The sequence below is a fragment of the Malaclemys terrapin genome, chromosome 9, assembly GCF_027887155.1.
Source record: "Malaclemys terrapin pileata isolate rMalTer1 chromosome 9, rMalTer1.hap1, whole genome shotgun sequence".
NCBI lineage: Eukaryota > Metazoa > Chordata > Testudines > Emydidae > Malaclemys > Malaclemys terrapin.
Window position 1 is genome coordinate 39,649,898 of NC_071513.1, and position 23,152 is coordinate 39,673,049.

At 51.2% G+C, this 23,152-nt stretch overlaps 1 protein-coding gene across 3 annotated transcripts; it reads left to right on the forward strand.

Moving 5' to 3' along the window:
• The first annotated feature begins 2,242 nt into the window (after positions 1-2,242).
• PRRG3 (proline rich and Gla domain 3) lies at positions 2,243-21,898 on the forward strand. Of its 3 annotated transcripts, none has more exons than XR_008446148.1 (4): positions 2,243-2,343; positions 7,752-7,793; positions 8,758-8,972; positions 10,981-11,605. XR_008446148.1 is itself a non-coding variant. In XM_054039297.1 (4 exons), exons 2-4 carry the CDS (start codon positions 7,787-7,789, stop codon positions 17,140-17,142), a joined length of 687 nt encoding a protein of 228 aa, XP_053895272.1. In that variant the 5' UTR covers positions 2,243-2,343; positions 7,752-7,786; the 3' UTR covers positions 17,143-21,898. The 3 variants fall into 3 exon arrangements, 1 of the variants encoding a protein (XP_053895272.1); XM_054039297.1 differs by lacking the exons at positions 8,758-8,972; positions 10,981-11,605 and adding exons at positions 15,860-16,020; positions 16,624-21,898; XR_008446149.1 differs by lacking the exon at positions 8,758-8,972.
• The last annotated feature ends 1,254 nt before the right edge of the window (positions 21,899-23,152 follow it).

Genomic DNA, 23,152 nt, shown 5'->3' on the forward strand with positions numbered 1-23,152 from the left:
TGTACAGAAATGAGCTTTTACGGGCAGCCCTGCAGAGCCACCCTAGCTCTGAATCTGTTCTGGCTCCAGGATCTTCCATGCCATTGTCAGGTATGTTCCAGCTGCAGAATCTTTAATCCTGCTGGGGATCCATGAGCCAGGAAGAACCCAGCTTGACTCTCAGATCCCCAAGCCTCTGGCTGCCAGAAGCTGGGACTGAATGACAGGGGATGGATCACTCAATAATTGCCCTGTTCTGTTCATTCCCTCTGAAGCATTTGGCACTGGCCACTGTTGGAAGACAGGATACTGCGCTAGATGGACCATAGATCTGACCCAGTATGCCCATTCTTATGTTCTTATAGGTATTAGTATTGTTATAAGGGTCCCAGTTCTAAAACACAGCCTCCAAACAAAAACCTATGCTACTTGTAAACTGTAATGAAAACTCCAGGACCTCTAATTGATACCCATCCTAATTATTGTGCTGTCAGGCCTTTTTAAAATATTAGCAGCTACTGACACCTGGTGGACATTAGGCGTGTTGCACTTTAGTTAACATTTTACTGTAGAACTGGAGATTATGTGAACCTCTTGAACTATTTCTTGAGTTAGCAAAACCCATTCGAGTTCACAGACCTTTTCTTCTGTCATTTAAGAGCATGGATCCCCTCTCAGTTTGATTCAGGTGGGGAAAATGTTGATTTCTAGCTAATAGGCAGCTTATGCTCTCCATATTATGCACCAATCACCGATACCCTCAATTTAAACAACACTTTACTGTTCCCCTTTAAATCAATGTTTCTTAGCTACAGTTGTGTGGACCCTGCCTCCTGCACTCCCATAGTAAGGGCCTCATTTTATATGTCAAAAATTGAATCCTGCACTCTAGTCTCCACCTAAAGTCTGAGAATCAAGCTGGGTTTTATGTGACTGGTAGGGTTGGTTCCTCTGAGGTACAAAAAAACAGGACATCAGGGATGATCTTGAGGCTAAACCCATAAACCTAGACAGCTGCCAGAGCGTACTGAGCCCCTTTATAGATTCTCCCAGGACAGCTACCTCAAACAAGGGATGATCCTGGGAAAACCTGGACAAGTGGCAACCCTCAGGACTGGAAGGGACCTCCTTGGTCATCAGGTCCAGTTGCCTGCTATCGCAGGCAGCTCTTTCATATTATCCTGTTCATAAATATACCAAGCTCCATTTTAAAACTAGTCCTTATTGGGACACTATTCTGGAACCTCCCTCATGTGATGGTTAGAAGCCTTCTAATTTCCAGCCTAAGTTTATTTGTGGCCAGTTTATCCCCATTTCCTCCCTGGTGTTGTTGTAAGAGCCTTAGATGATAGACACTGTAGAAGTGCAGAGCACCATCAGTCATCATCGTTTTAGTTATTTATAAGCTGCGACATGTGGTGCTCGGACCAACTTTTGGAGCTTGGAAGTGTTTGGTTTGAGCACTTCTCTGTTGTTATTAGCAGCAGCACCAATGCTGGGTCAGAGCTCAGCTGGCAGTGGGATGCGCTACTACCTGTCAGCAGGTGAGCCTGGCCAATCACACCCCATGTCTTTAACTGCCCTGTCGGCACGAACTGTGAGCTCTCTGGGCAGGGCCTGTCCCTTACTATGTGTGGGTAAGTACCAGGCACAACAGGGATGGGATCTCAGCCACGGCCTATAGCAAAGAGACCCTTCCCCATGACCCTAGCAGCTCTCTGGCTAGGCAGGCCTCCGCCGGGAGCAACTTCCTTCCAAGTCTGGGGCAAGTGGAGAATAGTGGCTGAACATAAATGGTGGAGCCAGGTCCCTCTGCAGCCACACACAACAAGGCCCTGGCTTGGTGCGATCATGTGCCCAGACATTGCGGTGAGGGGCGCATCAGAGCCGCAGCGAGGGGAAACGCCTCCCACAGCTTCGTGCTCACTTGCTACAGCGTCCTGGCATGACCCAGCCATCAGGACTACAACTCCCAGAGCACCCTGCGGCGCAGAGGCCTTCAAACCCAGAAGTGGGACGGCCCTTCCTTCAAAGGCTGCCCTCTGAGTGGACACAGCAGGCGGCAACGCCCGCCTCTGCCACGCTGATTGGTCACAGTGGGAGAGGCGTCCCTCCCCTCGCATTTTATGATTGGGCAGACTAGATGGAGCGCTCACGCCTTAGCGGCTGAATGATTGGCCATAGATGTCTGCCAGCTCCGCCCCCGCTCTGTGATTGGACAGGGAGGGCGGCTCGGCCCCGCCCCGCCCCTTGTCCGCGGGTGGACACTGGTGGCTGCAGGCTTGGGCTGCGCCGGGCGGGCGGGGCGCCGGCGGCTCTGTGTGTGTACGCGCGCGGGGAGCCCGGAGCTGCGGCGGGCATGAGGTACCGAGGGGAGGGAGTGGGGTGCGGACTAGGGCAAGGCGAGGGAGTAATGGGAAGTACAAGGAGGGGGTCATGGTGAGGAGTATGGGGTGGGGGTCATCATGGCGAGGGGCGAAGGGGTGGGGAAAATGGGGACGGGAGAAGGGGTGGATGGGGAAGGAAGAAGGGGGGTGGGTAGGGGAGAAGGGGCAGGGGTAAGAGGTATGGGGTGGATGGGCAGGGGTCATGCAGAGGGGAGAAGGGGTGGGGGTTTAAGGTGCATAGGGCTGGGACAGAGGGGAGGGCCATGGGATAGGGTCATGGGGTGGGGCAAGGGGCAGAGGATGAGAGGAGAAGGGGTTTGGGGAGGGGGAGGGGGTGTAGATTTGGGTTGGGGGGGGAGATGGAGGGGAAGGGCCAGGAGGCTAGAGGAAAGGGGGAGGAGAGAACAATGGGAGGGGGCCTGTAGGGATGGGGGGTGGATAGAGGAGTGGGTATGGGGAGGGGGCTTATACGGATGGGGGGGTGGATAGAGGTATGGGGAAGGGGTAGGGGGGCTGGAGGAAGATGAGATGGATTTCTGGGGTGGGGGCACTGGGAAGTGGAGGGGAAGGGGGGAAGAAATGGGGCAGGAGGGGACAGGGTAGTGTGAAGTAGTATGAATTTTTAGGAGCTGGAAACAACCCAGGACTGTGGAAATTGAGGGTGCAGTAGAGACTGAGTGGGAAGCTGAGGGGTGTGCTAGAAGAGGGGTGAGGGACAGTACCGGAAGAGAGGATTGAGTGGGAGGGTGGGATTGGAGCTTTGGGGACTGGAATAGAGAGGAATGGGGTTGAGTCTGCCTTTGGGAATCAGGAGGGAGGCAGGAATGTCAGGGAAGTGGTGGGGAAGGAAAGAGGGGTTGGGATGGAGAGGGGGGAAGGGGAAGCATGATGGCAATGGAGGGAAGAGTGAAACAAATCGGTACTTGAGTGCTAAGCTCTGAGGAGCTGGGAAAGCATCTGCTAGGGTGTGTGGGTGCTGTGGACTGTGGGGGAAGGTGTGTTCACTGGCTACAGTGGGATTTGGGGGAGGTCCAGGGGGCTGAGGGTGGAAGGTGCCTGGCTGGTACATATCAGTTTACACAGCTGTTTGCGAGCATACACTCCAAACCTGGTGAGTTTTAGGATTTGTTTAGGACGAATTCTGGTCCCATTGAGGGTTTGTGGATTGGTTTGTGGGGATGGCATCCTGGCCACCATGGGGCTTTGTGGTCTCTGAGAATTGGAGCCTGTAGAGCCTTCTCTGATGTGTTGCTCTTGGCTTTGAAAACAAAAATAGTTCTTCGAACTTGCAAAGCAGTTGGCATCCTTGGCGGTATGACGCCCAGCAATCCGGCAGCCTCCCGACGTGCCACCACACGTCAGTAGTGTTATGGAATCCCGCAACCCGCTCCTGTGCTGGCAAGAGGATCAGGGGTTCTGGCTAACCTCTCTGTCTGCGTACATCCTTCCCCCAGACCGCACACCCACGCAGAGTCTGCCTGTAGTGCTAGAGGCAGAGGACACCATATTCTACCAGCACGGTTTCCACAGCATCATCGTTGGATGGAGGGAGCCCGGGGGTTGCGAGGTCTGGAAGACACGAATGTGTGACTGCATCAGCATCCCCATTGCTGTATCCCTCACGCCTCCTCACCATTGCCATGGCAACCTCCTATTGATGGTGTATTTATAGAGGAGGAAAACACTGTTAGGAGAAGGAGGGAGGGGAACCGATCGGGTGGGCGTTGAGGCTGGGCTCTGGGTTTGGGTTCCTCAGGTTTTTGTCATCCTTAGGCAGAAAAAATTAACTCTTCAGTGTCCTTTGAGGTGGAGTATTTTGAGTTCCAGACTCTGTGTTTTGTATGGGTGCCTATAATGCTGGTGTGTTTAGAAATGTGAAATTCGTGCCCAGAATGTAAATGTATTTATATATAATCTATGTCACTTGCTGCTATGATACATGCATGCCAATCATGTGTATAGTATACACATGAATATTGAAGCTCTCATCTACCAGGTTGTTTTTCCATTGGATTAAATAGCCCTACTCCTTTGTGCTAGGAATATATTCACCTTCCTCACACAACCTGCATCGCATCAGCTGGCCCCTTGCATGCATAGTTCAAATATTACCAGCCTAGCCTCAATCTTATAATTAAGCTTAAAATATCAGCTTTTCTTAAAATGATACCCCCCTCCCCACACACTCATACCCCTACCCCCTGAAACGTGTCTTTTCTGAAGAGGGGTGTACACCGCTGCTCATCAGAGACACCGTGTGGTCTAATGAGCCAGGGTTCCTGATTTCTAATCCCAGCTCTTGCCACTGACTTGTGTGAGGATAAATTAATGATTGTAGACCACCTTGTCCCTTCTAAGTATTGTTGATGAAGATGAAAACTGAACATAAGCAAAAATTAACCAGACCAAAGCAACCCCTGATTATAGTCGATGCAACTGACCACGTTATAGTCCATAGAAGATCCCATTGGATAGTTACAAGTTCTCAACCTGTGTCACATCAATGTTTTAGGGACCAAAGTTTCCTCTATTGGGCTAACCAGACCTTAGAAAAAATTTCCAGTGTTGAAAACATCTATATTGGTCCAATCTGTCTTCCTAGCCCCTGGTGCTATCTGAGATAACCTGATTTTACAGTCTGCTATCTTGCTTTCTTCCTTCATCTCCACTTCAATTGCAGCATGTATTTTGCAGTCCATATTTCACAGCCTGCTAGAGATGAATGCTTTAGGCCATTGAAATGTGCATTCCATATGGCTACAGACTTATTTTCTATGTCTAACCATTCTTGATACAACAGCTTCTAAAATCATGTAAGACATAGTTGTGGTGTTGGTGGATAGAAATGTTAGTAATAACCAAAAAGAGGTTGTGTGCAAGGTTCACTACTCCCTGCCCTGTTGGGGTGAGAAACAACTGCTCTGTGCTACTGGAAGCCTTAGATTTGTGGGTTTTGAAGAGATGTGACATTTATTTCTAGCACTGGTGAGTAAAGTAATTGGGCTTAGAAACTACTTTACTTAGAAACTGTTGCTGAGCTACTTAAGGACTGATCTAGATCTGCGTATTGTAAAGCCTGGACCTCAGACTAGTGTAGCTTTTATTTCTTGTTGTTTCTCCTCTTCTTCTCTCCTCCCTCCGCCCCCCAATAATAAAAGTAAAGTCCGGTGAGAATCTTTTTACTTCTCTGGTTTGCAGTGTCACTAGAGCCCCTGGATGGAATTGTGCCACTGTATTACATGGTCAGAATGAGGGGGATGGGTTCTGCTGTGCAGATCTGAGATGTGGGGAGAAGAGCCAGGGAATTCCTGTAATGATGCATCATGGGCTTGAGCTGGCTAGCAGAGCACAATGGGGAGGTGGTAGAATAGAGTCTGAAGGATCCACTTGTCACCGGTGAATAGGAAATGGCTCCTGTTTGTGGAGAGACACCAGACCCTTGTACACAATGTGATTTCATTGTTTACAGCAAGTTAACCTTCCAAATGTAGTATTGCCTTCCTGAGTTTGCTGACAGCTGTAGCACCACTACTGTGCTGTTAGTTTTGCCGTGCAGCATTAATGGAACTCTTCTCATTTGCACTGCTGCTATTCAGTAGGCTGAGCAGCAGTTGTCATTCTGCAGGTATGCGGGAAAGCTGTGAATAGCAGAAGCATCCACTGGAACAGTTCATGGAGGAGAAGGGCTCAAAAATAAATAAATTGGAGGCTGTTGAGGGGCTTGGGTAGAGTAGCAGTAGCTGGGAGGTGGGGGAAGGATAGAGTAGCAGGTTGCTCAAGCCCCCTAAGCAGTGCATTCCAGCACCCTCTCTTTCTAGTGGCTGGGATACTATTACTATATTACTGTTACTCAACTTGTGTTGAGGTGGTGCCTTGGGCCCTGATGCATTACTGGGGCCCCTATGTGCCAGATGCTGTACAAACTCAGAATGGATGGTCCCTGCCCCAAACAGCTTTCATTCTGTGGGCAGGAGCTCTCAGTGGGGGGTAAAGGGGGTGTTTCTTCCTTCATGTGGCTGGTGTATTCACCCTAAAGCTAGCAGGTGCCAGGTGCAGTTTTCAAGCCTGTAGTACAGTATCTATGTGCTGTGGAGATCAGCTTTGATCTAGCACCTCTGGGTGAAGAAATCTTGTTTATTTCTCACCCTCTGGGTTGGCTCTGGGCTCCTGGCCATCTGGCTCATCTTTCATTTTATGGACATGGTTCCTGTATGCACCCAGGTGTTCAAACTCTCTTCTTCAAGGGCCTGATTCTGTGAGGTGGTTGAGCATCCTCAATTCCTACTGCCTTAGGGAGCTGAGAACACCCCAAGCAGTCTACATGAGAGAGGCTATACTAGTAGCTATGCTAATAGAGCCACCTAGAGGAGATGTGGCATAAAGAGATCTTTAGTCCAAACGACATAAACTATGCTGGTAAAAGGACTTGTGCTGGCGTAGCAGCATCTACATGGAGGTTTTTGGCAGCCTGGCTGTGTTGGTCAGCGGTGTGGATTTTTTCACACCCCTGCCCTACATAACTATTCCAGGAAAACTTTGTGGTATAGACCTGGCCTCAGCAGGTTGCAGGATTGGGCTGTAAATTCTCAGACCAGTAAGGCTCCTAAGTGCACACTGTGGGTTTAGACTGGCTGGCAGAGCTTTCCTGGCCACGTAAGAGGCGCTGGCCTTGGGGTGAAGGGTAGTTAATGTTAGAGCAGCGGATTTTGGACGTAGCCTGGCAGTGAACTATAAAGTCTGCTGTGGTGGGGAGAGGTTGTAAAGTACTTTGCAAGCCTGCATGTTCTATGCCTCTTGTCCACCAGCCTGAGGCTAGATGATATGAAGCAGCCAGTTAATGTGTGGGGACCGGAGTGTGCTACATCTCTCCTGCATGATGTGATGGAGCAGAAGCCATGGGGGTGTTTTTACCCTCTTCTATTGAAGTGGGGCACATTTGTTCACTGAGAGACAAGGATGCCCTGAGCTGACTGACGGGAATCCCCATAGGCCTTGTGGCCTGCTTCTTGGGCACTCTGGGGTTATGCAGAGCCGCTGATATGCTCTGTCTTGAACCCGGGAGATCTTGGGGCAGATCAGATGCCGAATGGATATGTGGGGTGGGAGGGCTGAAAGCGGGTTGGATGAGCTGGCGAGGGCCAGCTGCCATTCTGTGACGTGTGGTGTGTACCAAAGGAGCCTGGAGGCAGTATTGGGTGGGTCATGGTTTCCTGTAGAGATGATGGGTATATAGAGCTCAGCTGGAACCTGCAGCAGGCTGCCCAGGCTCCAGAAAAAGCCATCTTTCCCCATGGATCAGTCCCTGCTACTCGTGTGACCAAGGGCTTGGAACCAAGGGCCTGCGACTTTGAACGCTCCATGACTCTCCCATTTTCTTCCCAACAGGTAGGTGAGAGCCCTGAGTGTCTGAGCAAGGCAGCATGGCAAGTAAGTATTTACCAATGAGGGCCTCAAGGGCAGGGAGGGGCAAGCGTGGTCTCTCCACCCCTCCTGGAGGAAGAGGTGTGGGGGGGATGGGTCTTTTGCACATGGTGGGGGGAAAGGGCTGGCAGCCTCCTCTTTGAGAAGATGGTAGGAAATAGGCTGTGTTGCCTTGGATCTCAGAGGTGGGGCAGCGTCATGGCTCCTTCTAGGATCAGAGGCATGAGGCATGGCTTTATCTCTTCCTGCACATCTCTTCGCTGTGTGTTCTCTGGCTGCAGAGTCGGAGTCTGGTGTCCAGTAGAGCAGCTGGGTGAATTGCTGGTCCCTCTCGCATGCCTGTAACACACCAGGCACCCCCACCCAACTGTGCATTTTCAGTTATGCCACCAGTTGGCTCAGCCTTGCTCTCACCACCTTACCAAGCCAGAGTGGGCACAGATCGCTGGCCTAATAGCCCCAGTCGTGCATGGAGTCCTGCTCTGCCCTTCCCACAGTGTACTGGTCACTGCTTAGGCAGCCTGCCTGGTCTGCTTTCTATGCTTTGTGGCACAGGGGGCCATTTGGCTTGGGGCCTGTTACCTGTGCTGCCCAGACGGTGGCGCTCATTTGTGCACTGTGTTCACAACAACCCACTTCTTCAGCAGCAATTTGACTTTGTTCTGCAGTCGCCAGCATGGCTCTGAGGAGGATTTCCTGGGAGCATGGTAGGGGCAGATCTGAGAGTGCTGTGGGCATTGGTGACCAGCTGGGGAGGGGAGGTGACCCAGGCCCTGCAGTCGCTATGTAAGTGAACAGCCAAGTAACCCACTGCAATGGCCACTGCTCGGACTAGCGAGCTGTGCTGGGACAATATCGAGGGCCCGATGGTTCAGTATGATAAAGCTGGGACAATAATAGCAGGGTGGGAAAAGCATGTTTGATCTTTAAAGAGCTACACTGAATCCTTCCTGCTCGCTCTTGTGTGCAGCCTGATGTGCTGCTGCATGGCACAGAGGCTGCGTGCAGTGCTCCGCTGAGAGCTGAGGATAGCGCTGGTTCTGAAGCCAGACTGGGAGAGGCCAGGGATCTTGCTGGGGTCTCGGGATCTGCTTGGGGCATGCCAGGATCCAGACCTAACAGTGGAGACAGCGGTCGAGCTGAGCCAGCAGGAGGACCCGGGGGACGAGGGCTGCTCTGTGCCAGGTATGCAGCTCTTTGTTATATGTATTGTGCCAGTGAGGAGGCTGAGTGCAGGTGCAGGGGGAAGAGTTTTGTGGCTTCTTATGGATGCTACCATGATTGTTTTTTAAAAGGCACTTGTTGCCTCAGACAAGGGTGGGAGGCCTCTCCTCTCCCCCTGCCCTCCCTGGCTCCACAGCTACCAGGCCCTTCCCCAGTAATTCCCCAGTTCTGGCCTCCCGCTCAGTAACCCTGCCCAATGCCTTTCTGGCTGTATGAGCCGTGTTTGCTGTTAGGGTGGCTTTACCCAACAGCCACTGAGCAATGCCATCTGCCTGGACTCGAAGCTGGCAAAGTAAGGGGGGAAAACAAAAATAACACAAACTGCAGCTTAAGCCTACGAAAAAGACCTGGGTGGCAGGAAGCTACCTCTTGGCTGCTGTGGCCAAATGTTTGTGGCACTGCATCTGTTGGCCCCTGGGCCATGGCATCCAATTAGCATTCTGCTCTTATCTGGCCTCAGTCACATGCCGTTCTGTCTGATTAATGCATAAAAGACAGTCATTGGCATATTTTGATAGCAAAGTGATATAGATCTAACACAGGCCATGGGAGCTGCCAGGATAATTACTGCTTACCCTACCTGCTGTCAGGCACTGAATGCATTGAAAGAAATCTACCGTGGATACCAATTAACCTTAATCCTTATTCCTCTCTGTCTGTAAACCTTTCATGATGCTTGTGCTTCAGCGTACAGAGGGAGATCTTCAGGGGCACACCCTGCTGTTGAGAGTCAGTGGGGCTCACTGGTCTTAGTGCCTTTGAAAATCGGCCCTCCCCCCCCCCCCCCCCTTCGATCCAATTTGGAGGCAATGCTTATTCCCCTTTACACTGAGAACAGGGAAGGGCAAACTATGGCCCGTGGGTTGGATCTGGCCCATCAGGGCTTTCAATCCGGCCTGTGGGATTGCCAGCCCTGTGGCACAGAGGGGCTAAGGCAGGGTCTCTGCCTGCCTTGGCCCTGCGCCGCATCCCTGCGTTCCCTGGGAGAGAGGCGGGGGTAGAGGGCTCTGTGCACTGCCCTCTCCTGCAGGCACTGCCCCCCGCAGCTCCCATTGGCCGGGAACAGGGAACCGCACCCAATGGGAGCTTTGGGGCAGGGGGTGGTACCTGCAGGCAAGGGCAGCGCACGGCGGAGCTGCCTGCCTCACCCCACCCCCAGGAGCCATTGCCGGAGATGCTGGCCACTTCCGGGAGCGGTGCGGGGCCTTAGCCTTGCTGTGTGCCGCTGCCACCCCAGAAATGCTTGAGGTAAGCGGGGCCGGAGCCCACACCCCAAACCCCTCCTGCACCCTGCACTCCAACCCCCTCGTGCACTACACACCCTCTCCTGAACCCTGACCCTGAGCCCCCTCCCATACTCCGTGCCCCCTCCTGCACCCATCCTGCACCCCAACCCCTTGCCCTGAGCCCCTTCCTGCACACTGCACTTCCTCCCACACCCCAACCCCCAGCCCTACATTCATGGCCCTGCATACAATTTCCCCACCCAGATGTGGCCCTCGGGCCAAAAAGTTTGCCCACCCCTGCTGTAGAAGCTCACACAGCCCCTGCTTTCTCTGAGCCTGTCCCCCAGTGCCCATTCGAGTGACTCCAGGGCTAACCTGCCAGCCTCCCGCCTTGCTCTGACATCCCTTGCTTACTCTTGTTGGGACCATCGGCACAGACATGTCTCGGAGGCTCCTGTTTGCCTGATAAGTAGCCTTTGGTAGTGTGATTATACTGACCGTCAGTAGCTCCCCATCCCTTCCTTGTCCTTCGTTCTAATGATTTAGCATCTCCACCCTTCTTGTAACAGTTGTGAATTCTAAGGGGTCTTTGCGGGCTCCAGTCCAAGGAGAGCCTTTCTGGAGGCACTGGCATTCGAAATGCGGCTAGAACAAAGGCTTCCATTGTGTTCCTTGGTGATCCAAGGAATGATTGAGCTTTTGCTTCACTTATTGAAGCTCTTATTTGTTTCTTTTCATTATAGAAGCCAGTACAGCACCGTGGATGTCCCAGAGCAGGGAATGGCCCAGGTTGCACAGTGGTGGAAAGGCTGGCAAACCTTAGGTCCAGGAAAAGCAGGGAACAGGCTTGTTACTTCAGGAAACACAGAGGGAGACTCAAAGGAGCTCAGAGCGAATGTTCCAGTGCGAGGAGGAGGAGGAAGTGAGATGTGCTCCTGAAAGACTGGAGGGGTCGAGGCAGGAGGCCAAGGAGCTGGTGCCAGGCTATTTCCAGCAAGATAGGAAATGACTTGAGGATAGACAGCTCCATTGTGAAACCTCCACCCAGTGTACGAAGGCTGAAGAGCAGATGGTAGCCAAAGCTGACCCAGCAACCGATCCCTGCATCATCTGCTCAGTACAACCCTGCTAAGCTGGCCAGTGCTCCTCTCGGAACAGCTCCCTCACAGCCATTCCCCATGAAACTCCTTCACAAAGATTGAAGAAATAGGAGAGCTGGGGCCCCAGCAAGATGCACTTGATGATTGTAAAATAGTCTCTCCGTTGCCATTTTTTTTTGTAAATATGTTGCTCTGGTCTAGTATTGCAGCTGGCCTGCATCTCTGTATAATAAAGTAGATTCTGGAGAAAAGTCATTGTAATTCACATCCTTCACACAGTTCTCTATTATCCATGTCGAGCTGTCTGCAGTGACTCAGGAGCCTGAGTACCAACCTCAGGGCAGACTGCTAAGAACCGTGGCACAAACCCCAAATTGCCTGTGAGTTCTATACTTAGATTTCGCCAGTCAGTTATTAAGTGTAAACTCCTCAGGCACGATAACAGCCTTAATATGGGGTCACAGACAGATTCCTGGGGTACTCCCATCTGTCTTGCCACCCAGGCGAGCCTACCTTTGTGATAAACGGTCCCTTACACCACGAATCACAGCAATATTCAGTTTACTCTAGTTCCAAAGGACCAGTCCCTTACCACACATCAGTTTCACTTTAGATCTCACACTGAAGATAACACTTGTAACCAATCCTATAATAAACTATCTAAAGATTTATTAAATAGAAAAGGAAATGAGTTATTTACAAGATTAAAGCAGATAAACATAAATATACAAATGAGTTACAATCTTAAGTTTCAAGAGGTAATAGAAGCTTCTATAAAAAGCAAGCTCTATATGTCATTTAGGGCTAACCCAGGCTAAGCTCTGGGAATCTTTTGCTTATGCATAGAAAATCTTGCCCCCCCAGAGTCCAAGCAGCATAGAGATCCAGTTCTTTCTTGTTAGGTGTTTTTATTCCTATCTCCCCATGCATGGGACTGGACTAGATGACCTGTCAAGGTCCCTTCCAGTCCTATGATTCTATGTGCTCTGAGTTGTGAACTCAGCTGATGGGAGGAATCCACTTGCATGATTCATCTTTGGGGGGGGGGGGGGGGACAGGGAGAGCAGAGCAACAAATGACTTTTGTTCTCTTTAATGTTCTACAATAGTCCATCTGGTGTTGATGGGCCTTCCTATTGGCCAGGATGTAACACCTTCTGTTGGTGACCAGCACTTTACACTAGTTAATATCTCTCTCCTGTCTGGTGATCTACAGTGTCACAGAAGCTTACAATACAAATGCTTAAATATTACTTATAGAGTCTGTATCCCATATTGTAAGGTGAGATTAATGCATGCAGCAACTCACAAGCAATCAGTAAAGTCTAAACATGTTATTAAATTCTAATACCTATTTTAATAACACTAACACACAGGTGAGCCAGACTGCTTCCAGTTGTGTATTTTTCAGTGTTCAGTTGAGACATGGGGACCTTAGCATGAGCTGCTACCTGGTCTGCCAGTATCGCAATCCATACAACAGCAGTTCTCTCTTCCATAAACTCCCTCATTAATAAACCACAGGGAAAAAAGTAAATGCAGTTACCCATCAAGTGTATCCCATCATGACCAAAAGATGGTGGCATGTCATAGCAGTAATTGCTAATACACATCAATGCCTCTGGAGTAGTATACTTCATAAAACCACTCACCATACCAGTTGAGAATAGGAAAAATGAAGGTCACATGAAAACAAGGAGAAACCTGCCACCAATATAGCAACAAATGACTCCTACTTAAAGACAAGGTAACATTTTTAGTTAACTGCTAGCATGATTCTTCTTCCAAGTCCTGCCATTAGTTAGAAAGTGTGTGCACAGAGCCCTTGTTAGCTGGCCAAATCGCAGGCTGTGCTAATGAATAATTGCTTCATGTGTAACAGTTTGGCTGTGTGTAAGTTGCTTCAAATCCTGCTGCCCTCTCACTCCACTGTGCACAGGTGATCTTGCCTTTGCTTTCACATGGATTTTGCAAAATGCATGTGATTGCAGATATAATTGCTACAGTGGTCAGTGAAGTGTCACGGCTGGTAACCCACCTGGCCTTGTCTCTCAAATGTGCACTGTCCTGGGTACAGGTCTCTGGGTTTGTGCCCTCTGAGAAGGGTTTAATAAACTGAGGCACTGGTTGGCCTGCAGGGTGAGCCTGAATTGCTGTGGGGATGGAGACCCTATCAGTGCCTGTGCCATTCAGTGAGAGTAGGGTTCACCTGGAAGAGTCCAGAGTGTTTGACCATTCTGCTATGTGCTCTGAGCACTCTAGGTATGTTTGCATGATCTTCCTGTGAACCCCAGTGAGTAGGACCCCTTCCTATGAGCACATTCTGACTTGTTGGGACAGAGCACACAATAGGCGCATAGGTTCCATTGATTGGAGCCAACCTGGTTATTTAAATCCATGAATTCTCTCTGCTACCTTGGCTGCTCTGATCTGAGCACATGTGACTGCATGGATTGCCATGCCATTGCGAGAGTCTGAAACAAGCACCTGCAGGAGACTTCCCAGCCCCAAACTGGGACCCAAGGGATAAATAACTGTCCTGGGTGGATAGCTTCCACAGGGCAGTTGCCACTCTTCTGCAGGGTGATTGGCTGTCTCCTCCTTGTGGGCTGGTGCTTCTGCATTGGGGCTAGTCCCACACCCACTGCACTGAAAAGTGTCCTTCCTTAGTATGAAGTTATGCAGCTGCTTTCTGCTCCTCACAGGTCCTGAACCACTTGGTGTTCCCAGTCTGTGACATGGTGTGGACTCAAAGTGGGATTTCATCTGCAGAGTGTCATCCTTGCATACTGCACAGATCCAGCCATGGGTGGGGTAGGGGCATGAGCATTGCAGCTGAAGCTGCGTGAGTGCTGCTATTGGTCTCTGGCTCTTCACAGGTGCTGTTGGGGCTCTCCTGTACCTCGTAGCAGCTGTTGGATGCACCTCAGGACGGCTTCTCCAAAGCTCCAGCTGGAATCATTCCTGAGCTGAGCGTTTGTCCTGGCCCATTTGAGAAAGGGAATCGGAAATAATGCCAACTCCTGGGGAACTATGGGAGTTTGGCCTCATCTCCGACAATCCCTCTGGGGTCACAGAAGGCCTTTTAGAATCTCCCACTGTGCAGTGGTGTGCTGGGAACGTGGGATTGGTAATGCAGCATAAAGTGGGGGGGCAGAGCACAGCTAGCATAGGTGCATTGGCTGGTTGGTACTTAGACTGGCATCATCCCCTGCTGCAGCTACCGCGGTTCAGCGCTGGTGCAGATGCCGCCCAATCTGCTGGCCTATAATGTGCAGCATGGGCTGAGGTGACGATGTAGAGAAGGGCTGCAAAAGCCCCACTCTCCTTCCCTCAGACAGTGGCGCCTCTTAACAAAGAGTCCCTGCTCATTATTGATTCTGGCAGCAAATAGACGCATGAAGCTTTGGTTCTTCTGAACAGAAGTGGTGTTGCTGGCAACGCAGCCTGCCAGTGGAGGGCGCAGACCCTTTTCCTGTTCCTCCATCCATGCCTCTTCCCTGTGCCCTGGGGCTGCCTCCTCCTATTGTAGCCATAAATGGGGCGGTGCCATAGCGGTACCAGTTGTGCTCTGGTCCCCTGTCGCAGTGGGCGCTTTGCCTGTAATCCAGCTGATGGTTCCCAGCCTATTGAATTGAGTGCACGTGTTATTATAAGGAACCAGGGCAGGCGATACAGGATGGCTGCATCAGCCTAGATTGGGTGTTGCGCAGGTTTCCGGTGCTGTTAGACAGGAGACTGCAGGTGGGTGATATTGCAACAGGACACCCTCAGCTACATTCAGGGAGCAGGACCAAAGGCCAGGGTTTTAACATGAACAACATACCCCAGGCGTGACTAAAATCCCCCTGGAGTTTGGCTGATGCTTTTAGTGGATGGTGGCCCAGAGCTGCATTGTGTGGGTTGGTTGCGGGCTGGGTTCTGATCTCCTCCCCCCCCTGCATCCCAACAGCACTGGCTTTCTCTTGGGAAGAGGGGCGGGATGGACAATAGCACCGAGGGCCTGAAGTTACAACCAGACCAGTGTAGGACTCACAAGTTTCCCCCTCAATCTAGTCCTGCACGCTCTTTGAAGCATTCAGACTGTTGAGAGAGGGGGATGGGCTGTGATATGGCAGTGCCGAGGTCATTGTGTTCTGCTGGTAGGGGACTATTAAAGCTCTACTTGTGAATCTCTCTTGCCATTGTCCTCCCTCAGCCCAGCGCACGGTTCCCGTCTGGCTCCATCACGCTAGCACTGGCCAGCTTGGTCCTAGGCAGTGGGAGAGCCTGTAAGGGCTGCTCAGCTCCTGCTCTACCCTCTCTCTGGTAGGACGTTGTGCCTTCTTAGCTAGCGGGACTGGGTGGGCGGACTTTAGCACTGGGTTGTGTAGCATAGCCGATGGGCACCTGTGCTGCTGGGTACCCGAAGCTGCCATCTGTGTAGTAGCCTGTGCCCTGTGGCAGTGAAAGGCCATTGGTTGGATCATTGTGGGGCTGGCTGTGCGGGAGTCCTCAGCGCCTCTCTGTGTTGTGTGTTGCAGTGTTCCTGGGGGCCAAGAACGCCCACTCAATTCTCAAACGCTTCCCCCGGGCCAACAGCTTCCTGGAGGAGTTCCGCCAGGGCACCATCGAGCGGGAGTGCATCGAGGAGATCTGCAGCTATGAGGAGGTCAAGGAGGTGTTTGAGAACAAGGAGAAAACGGTACACGGGGGGCGAGATCTGTGGGGACTAGAGCCTGAGGAGATGGAATAACTCGAGCCCTGAGGGGGGTGGTGAAGGAGATGGAGGGGAGAGAGAATGGATTGCCCTGCCTATGAGGTGGTTTGTTCCCTGGTGTCATCAGGAAACCTGAGCTCAGTGTTCTGTTACCCACCTCTCCCACGCAAGGCCATCTCCCTGCCAGGTGTCCTTTCACTGCGAGCCATGGTAGTGGCAGTGCCAGCAATGCCTTGCCAACATGTGCTTGTGGCACACTCCCTGCCCCCCAGTCTAACCAGGACAGGGGGTGGTGCTAGCACAGGCGCCCTCGGCCTCTCATTGGGCCACTTGCTGCTATCAGGGCGAGAGCCCAGAAACCTGTGCACTGGTTCCCATGATGTCTCAGGTACTGGCTCCCTGGTTTGTGCTCCGTTGGAGGGGAACCAGTAGGAGGTGGTGGAACAGTTCTACCTCAGCTACAGAGTGGAAGTCAGGCATGTAAGCGAGCAGCCCCTTGCGGCTGCCCTCTTCCTTTGGCCCCCAAGCTGAGGGGCGCTGCTCTGACACAAATGCCTGTGACTGGTGCTGGTTTGTTCCCCTCTACAGATGGAGTTCTGGAAAGGATACACCAACTCCATATACTCCGTCAAGGACCCCGGGCAGGGCACGGAGCGCTCAGATGCCATGTATGTGGTGGTGCCTCTCCTGGGAGTGGCTCTGCTCATAGTCATTGCCCTGTTCATCATCTGGAGGTGTCAGCTACAGAAGGCCACGCGTCACCGTCCCTCATACGCCCAGAACCGCTACTTGGCCAGCCGAGCGGGCCGCAGCCTCCCCAGGGTCATGGTGTACCGAGAGACCTCTCACAGCCAGGGGGAAGGCCAGTCCCAGCGCGAGCCAGGCACCAGGGTGCCTGCTGATGGCAGAGCAGGAGGCACTCTTTATCCTCCGGAGCACTCCTTCTCCATCCTCTCCAGACTGTCTAGCGCCACCCCTCCCCCTTCCTATGAGGAGGTGACCGGTCACCCGGAGAGCAGCAGTGGTGAGGAAACCTGCATCTCCTACAACGACCCACCGCCCAAATACGAAGAGATAGTGGGTGTGGCCCCTGCCTTGGGCAAATAGCGGCGCTAGCTCCCTGCGCCTGGACCCTCCTTTTGGTGTGATTCTCTCTCTCACTTTTACTAGACGATGCCATCACGGAAAAGCCTTACCTTCTTCGCTCACCAAAAATAACCGTCTCTAACGGGGAGGTGGCACCAGAGTCCAGGCTGGGGTGCAGCGGAGAGCAGCCACCGATGCAAGAAGGCACAAGCCCTGGAAATCCTCTCTCTCCTGCAGCCACAAGCCAGCTCGCACAGGCTCTGCATGGAGAGAGACCAGCCCCCGAGAGGCACCCTGGCAGGTTATGTTAGGTTCCTTGGTGCCCATGATCACTGGGGTGAAGGGATCTCATAGCAGTGGAGTTCCTCTCCCTGTATCCCAGCAAAGCCCCATTTCTTTTTGTAGTGGGAAGAGCGGAGCAGCATGAACAAAACCTTCCCGAGGGGCAAGAGGTGCTTCCTGCCCACCCCAAACAGTCAGCTCTGCCCGTGTGACATGGCACTCACAGAAGCGGGGAGGGGTGCTCTGTGGAGCGCCAGGCTGCGAGAAGGGAGAATGGCCCTGCCAGCCCTTTCCCATAAGTGCCGTAACAGCAGGAGATGAGTGGCAGATTGTCGCTGGTCCTGTGGGGTTCTCGTCGGTGTGTTCAATCCAAAAAATAGGTGTAGTGTCGTCCTGTGTTTGAAACAGCCGCACTGCTGCCTCGGCACCCACCTCAGCCCCACTGCGTATGCACACGCTGTCCCCGGCACCCATGATGCTGAGACGCCCGTAGACATGGGACCAGCGGTCAGACAGACAGGACCTTTTCAATGTTTCTTGCAACATCCATCAATGGAGCCGATGATGGTATGTGCCTCAGCAATCCTGTTGTTCCTACATCTGGACGAGGTCCTGTTTTCCCTGCATCTGGACTGTGGGATCTTTGTTCTGGGAGAGGGTAGGGGATGGTCCTGGCTATTTCACTGCTCACTTGTTTAGCACTAATATTTTATTTTGCCTTTGGAAGATTTACCTTTCCTTGGTTTCTTGCCAGGGGTGTGTGTGTGTGAAAGTCAAACACTTGAGATCCCTGCACAGCTTTGCACAAGGCGTGAAACAAATCCACTCTCTAGCTCTGTTACCTGGAACAGTGAGACAGATGCAGTTTATATCGGCCTCCTCCCTCTTCTCTGCTCATTCTGCCCACCTGCATTCTGCATCGTTGTGATCTTCTGCGGGATGCGGCTGCAACCAGGGAGACGTTTTGTGATCCTGTATCTTATTTCCAAAGGGGAATATCCCAGGGGCTAGCGCCTGTGTAGAGAATGTCTCTAGAGGTGGGGACTGGGGTTTGTGTCTCAATGATCACTGCTTTTCATAACATCTGTTCTAGTGAGCGGTACTTCTGTAGCAATTGGGGATGAGGGCATTGAGCTGGGATTGTCCTCTTGTGCCTCCTGTCTCTGTGTATGGCTGAAGCTGGCGGGCAGTGGTCTGTCCTTTTGCCTTGCATGACGCCAAATCAAAGATTGGTCCTGGCAGATTTTTAAGGTTCTTCCCTTTCTTTACATTTGGGGACGCCTCTTCTTCCTCAACCCTTCCCCGTTCCTCCTCCCAGTCCACTGCCAGGGCTCTCCCACAAATTGGATGCAGTTAAAGAGGATGTCTTTCCATCCCTTTCCCCATCCCACCATGCTCCAGTTTCCTCTACCAGTGCAGTCTGTGAACTATCTGCAGAAAGGGATGCATTGAACTACATGCTCACCAGGCTGGAGGCAGATGCAGTGCAGCATCCCGGCCATCCTCCACCCCAGACATGCTTCCCCAGGTCCATTTGTCCTGCCTGCAGCTTTGCTTCTGTGGGACCATCAGCTCTGCAAGGTGAGGATGTGAGACCGGTCTCCAAGGCGCACAGCGTGATCTGTGCTGAGGCTACTGTACAGAACCTGCCAAGGCAGAGGGGAATCCCTGGGGCTTTGTGAGGTCAGGGCGCTCTGACTTGGGACCGTAGGGCCTGGTGCACCTGCCAGGGTCAGGCAAGCATGGCTTGCTTCAGTGTCTTGTGCTGCCCCTTGCCGCCTTCTGGGGCTCACACAGCTGGCAGGGCAGAGCTAGAAGAAGCAGGAGACACAGATGAAGGAGAGCAGAGGAACGAGGGAGAGGGGAATTGTGGGTGAACATGCTCTTGTGAAGTAAAGTGGGGGAAAGAGGAACTCAGTGCTGTCCAGCCCATAACTCAAAGAAAATCCCTAGACACTCAGACACTCTGATTAGCCAACTGTACCGTGCTGCCATCAACTCAGGTGCTTTGCAGTGTTTCTGTTCAGCAGGAAGTGCTGTGCAGGGAGTTGTCGGGGCTGGTGGACTCTTACCCTCTCCCCCCACAATGTTTCCAGAGGCTGGGGCTGGCCATATGGGTAGGAGGCATTTTCTGCATGGTGCGTGTTTGATACAAGCCATTACCAAGCTTCACAAATGTGACTCTCTGTTGAAGATCCCATGTTCACAGCACTGTGCTTTATATGCAACCAGGAGGTCAAATCTCCACTCTTTCCTATGACTTCTGGTCACCTGTAACTGTAAAGAGATCTATGAAACATCACAAACATACAAAGGCTGCATATTGTTGGACAGATTGTGGTTAAGGCATAGGACTGGGAGTTAGAAGGTCTGGGTTCTGTTCCTGGCCCTGTCACTGAGGCACTGTGTGACCTTGGGACAGTCACTTACCCTATCTGTGCTTCAGTTTCCTCCTCCGGAGGGACAGTATCTTGTGGGGGTGTTGTGAGGCTAAATTCATCGCATGTAAAGTGCCTTGAGATCCTTGGATCAAGGTACAAAGGATCCAGCACAGGATAAATGGGCAGAGCTTAGGAAAGTTCCCTATAAGATTCTCCAGGTTCTTTTGAGCTTCCTCTGTCTGCAGAGGACTCTTCTCCTTATGGGTTTAAGAGTGCTTTGGTGCGTGGACATGGATTGGATTATCTGTGGGGTTTCCCTAGGGTCTGTGTTGAACTTCAGGCTCTAGGGCTACCAATTTAAAACCAGAATGCGCTGTCAGACCTTCTAGAGTTGCAGTGCACACTCCCTGTCCCAGCTTCCATCAGCAGTAGTGGACCTCACGCTCCCATGCTGCTCCCTTGTATCTGTTCTTGGGCCCATTTCAGAATGCCTGGAATGTGGAGAAATTGAGAGTGTGGGCTGGTTTGGCTAAGGCCTGGATCTCACAGAATTTTGCCAGCATTTTTTTTTTTTTTTTTAAAGAAACAGTGTCAGATGCACTGATCATGTTTGGTTTTCTAAATATCTTTTTTGCAAAATCTGTGTTTTAGTCACTGGCTTTTTATTGGGGTCGGAGCATTGAGAACTGAACATCATGAGTAGTTACAGAGAGCAACTTAATTAAACAGTGGACCAAAGTCCCTGCTCTTATGAGGGCACAACTCCATTGTCATACACCAGCAGTGAATTTGGCTGTCTGACTGACATCACCTTTGTTATTGTTTCCCGGTGGCCTTTTGCCTTACTCCAAACTTTTTCCTTCTCTTCCCCCGTCTTCAGAAAACAGAAGCACAATGAGGACAGTAAAATCAAAGAGAAACCCCAGCAAAAGGTTTAATGAAATCAACAAAAACTGTGTGCCCCAAACTCTTTAAACCTCTTCTGCAGCCCTGTGAATCTAAAAGCTGCAATATTGTGGTAAGGCAGAGGAGCCAGACAGTAAAACTGACAGTGATCAGAAAGTGACCCAGCGCAGCGGGCCGTGAAGTGCACCAAGTACACAAATGGCATAAAGTGAACTCTGTTTGCTTTTAGGAATCCAAAGTGTTGCTAATAACACTGGAAGGCCAATTCTGTCTTGCAGGGTCTGATATTTAACATGAAGGTGTCCCCTTTGGAAAAGTAGCTGATTACTGCTTACTGGATCCGAACAATGGTTCAGCTCTGTTACTTTCTTGAGGAGAAATGGATTATTGGTGATGTTTGTGTAGTGCCCCTGAGTTGCACAGTGCACTTATGCCCTGATTGGTACAAGGACCCACAGCTCACACTTAGGATAAGCATGAAAGGAATTGCTGAGGGAATGAAACTGCCCGTACTCCTGTTGCATGCCATCTTGGAAAGCAATCCAGTTGCTTCTCTGAGTTGCACCTCCAACTGGCCCCTTTACAACCCTGCTGGTGAGTTCCTCATTGCAAGGATCTCTGTTTAGCAAGGAGGGCTCCTGCTCTCTCCCTCATGCCCCCCCCCCTTGTTGGCATCCCCCCACTGCTGTGGTGGTCTCACTGCTAGTCCAGCACTGCCATCCCTGTAATGTTACCGAGCACAAATCACCCCCCACGAGCACCTGAAAGGACATTTCAGCTGGGTGGAAACTCCCATCACTACATATACCGCTCAACTGTCCAAGGTTTGCCTCTGGCCCAAGCACATCCTGTGTTCTCACTCATTCATTCTGGAAAATGTCTGATAGTAGAAAGGTGGACTCAGGAAACAGGGAAAATGTTATTTCTGTTCCAGGCACCGCGCTTGCATTGTTTGCAGATGTCTGCACTCCTGTTTGTTGTGTCTCTCTCCTTCCGGGTCTGTGTTCCACACGTGGGCCTTAGCGGGCTGAGAGGTATATATGGTCTATATATATGATCAGGATCCACTGGAGCCTGAAAAGGAACAGAGGGAGATAGATGGGAATTTCTTCCCCTCTCTCTCTGTAATATTCACAGTAATTAACCCTCCAGTTTGTATTCTGTAAAACTTGGTATATTTCTGTGCCAAAATATTATTTATTAAAAAAAAAAAAACACTGTCAAACTTGTTTAGTGTGACTTTTCTTTTAACTGGACTAACTTCTTGGCTCCAGGTTACTCTGGGAGGTCAGCTCCTATTTAGGATGGAGGATTTTTCTGTGGGCCCAGTTCTGCCTTGCTTCTTGTGCAGTCATTTACATCCATGCAAAGTGAAGCACTACGAAATCACAAGGGTACCATTTTTCACCCTCATTGTATGAGTGTAAATAGCTACAAGGGTTCTGGATGAACTGGACCCTGTGTGCCTTTTATGGACTAGATTTCTAACTTGGATGAAGGAGACCAGTAAACTCAGCTTGAAATAGGGTGACCAGACAGCAAATGTGAAAAATTGGGACAGGGGCTGGGGGGGGGGGGGGTAATAGGAGCCTATATAAGAAAAAGACCCAAAAATCGGAACCGTCCCTGTAAAATTGGGACATCTGGTCACCCTAGCTTGAAAGGAAGGACTAAAGAACGCTGCATGCAGGGCCAGAGCTGGCATTATGTTTATTGAGAGAGAAAGAATGGCATGAAATTCATCTTTGAAACTGTACCTGCAGCTCATAGAACGCTGTGCTGGAAACACAGGGAATGTGGTCTCCAGGTTACAGCCCAGCACTGGCTAGAGTCTGTTCTGGACCATGGTGCTGACTTGCACAGTGACCTCTGTCACTCTGTAAAGTGGGAGTAATGCTTACTTCACAGGCACATTGCGAAGATTAGCCCATGCTGTGATATTTATAGCGCAGCTTGAGAGCCTTGTTTGGAAGGCAATATGCACAGTTCTAGTTTCTGCCTGCCCCACGATTGGCTGGCTGGCTGACCATCCCTGACAGCCTCCCCAGTGCCAATGCACCAGGAATGAAAACCAGAGGGAAAGGTGTTGTTTGCTTATGGCCTGTTCAGCGCAGGGAATGAAATGCAGTCCTGGCCCCACAGAGCTGACATTTATGGAGAGAATACTGCTAACAAGCAGGGCCCAAGGGATTTCTTGGGTAATATTGATTGGCTGCAGTTATAGCCCTGACGTGAACAGCTGCCATGAGCTTTCAAGCAGCGTCCCAGGCTAAGATTGATTAAATGTATGCAGTGGTGAAATTTCCACAGGGACCTATAAAGCATTCAGGAGCATTAAGTCCCATTGACTTTTGGTGGGACTTACGCTCCCAAGTTGCTTAGGCATCTTTGAGAATCTCCCCCATAAACAGCAGGACAGAGGCAGCTTGGGGTTTATCTTAAGCCCTTTTGTGACCAGACTC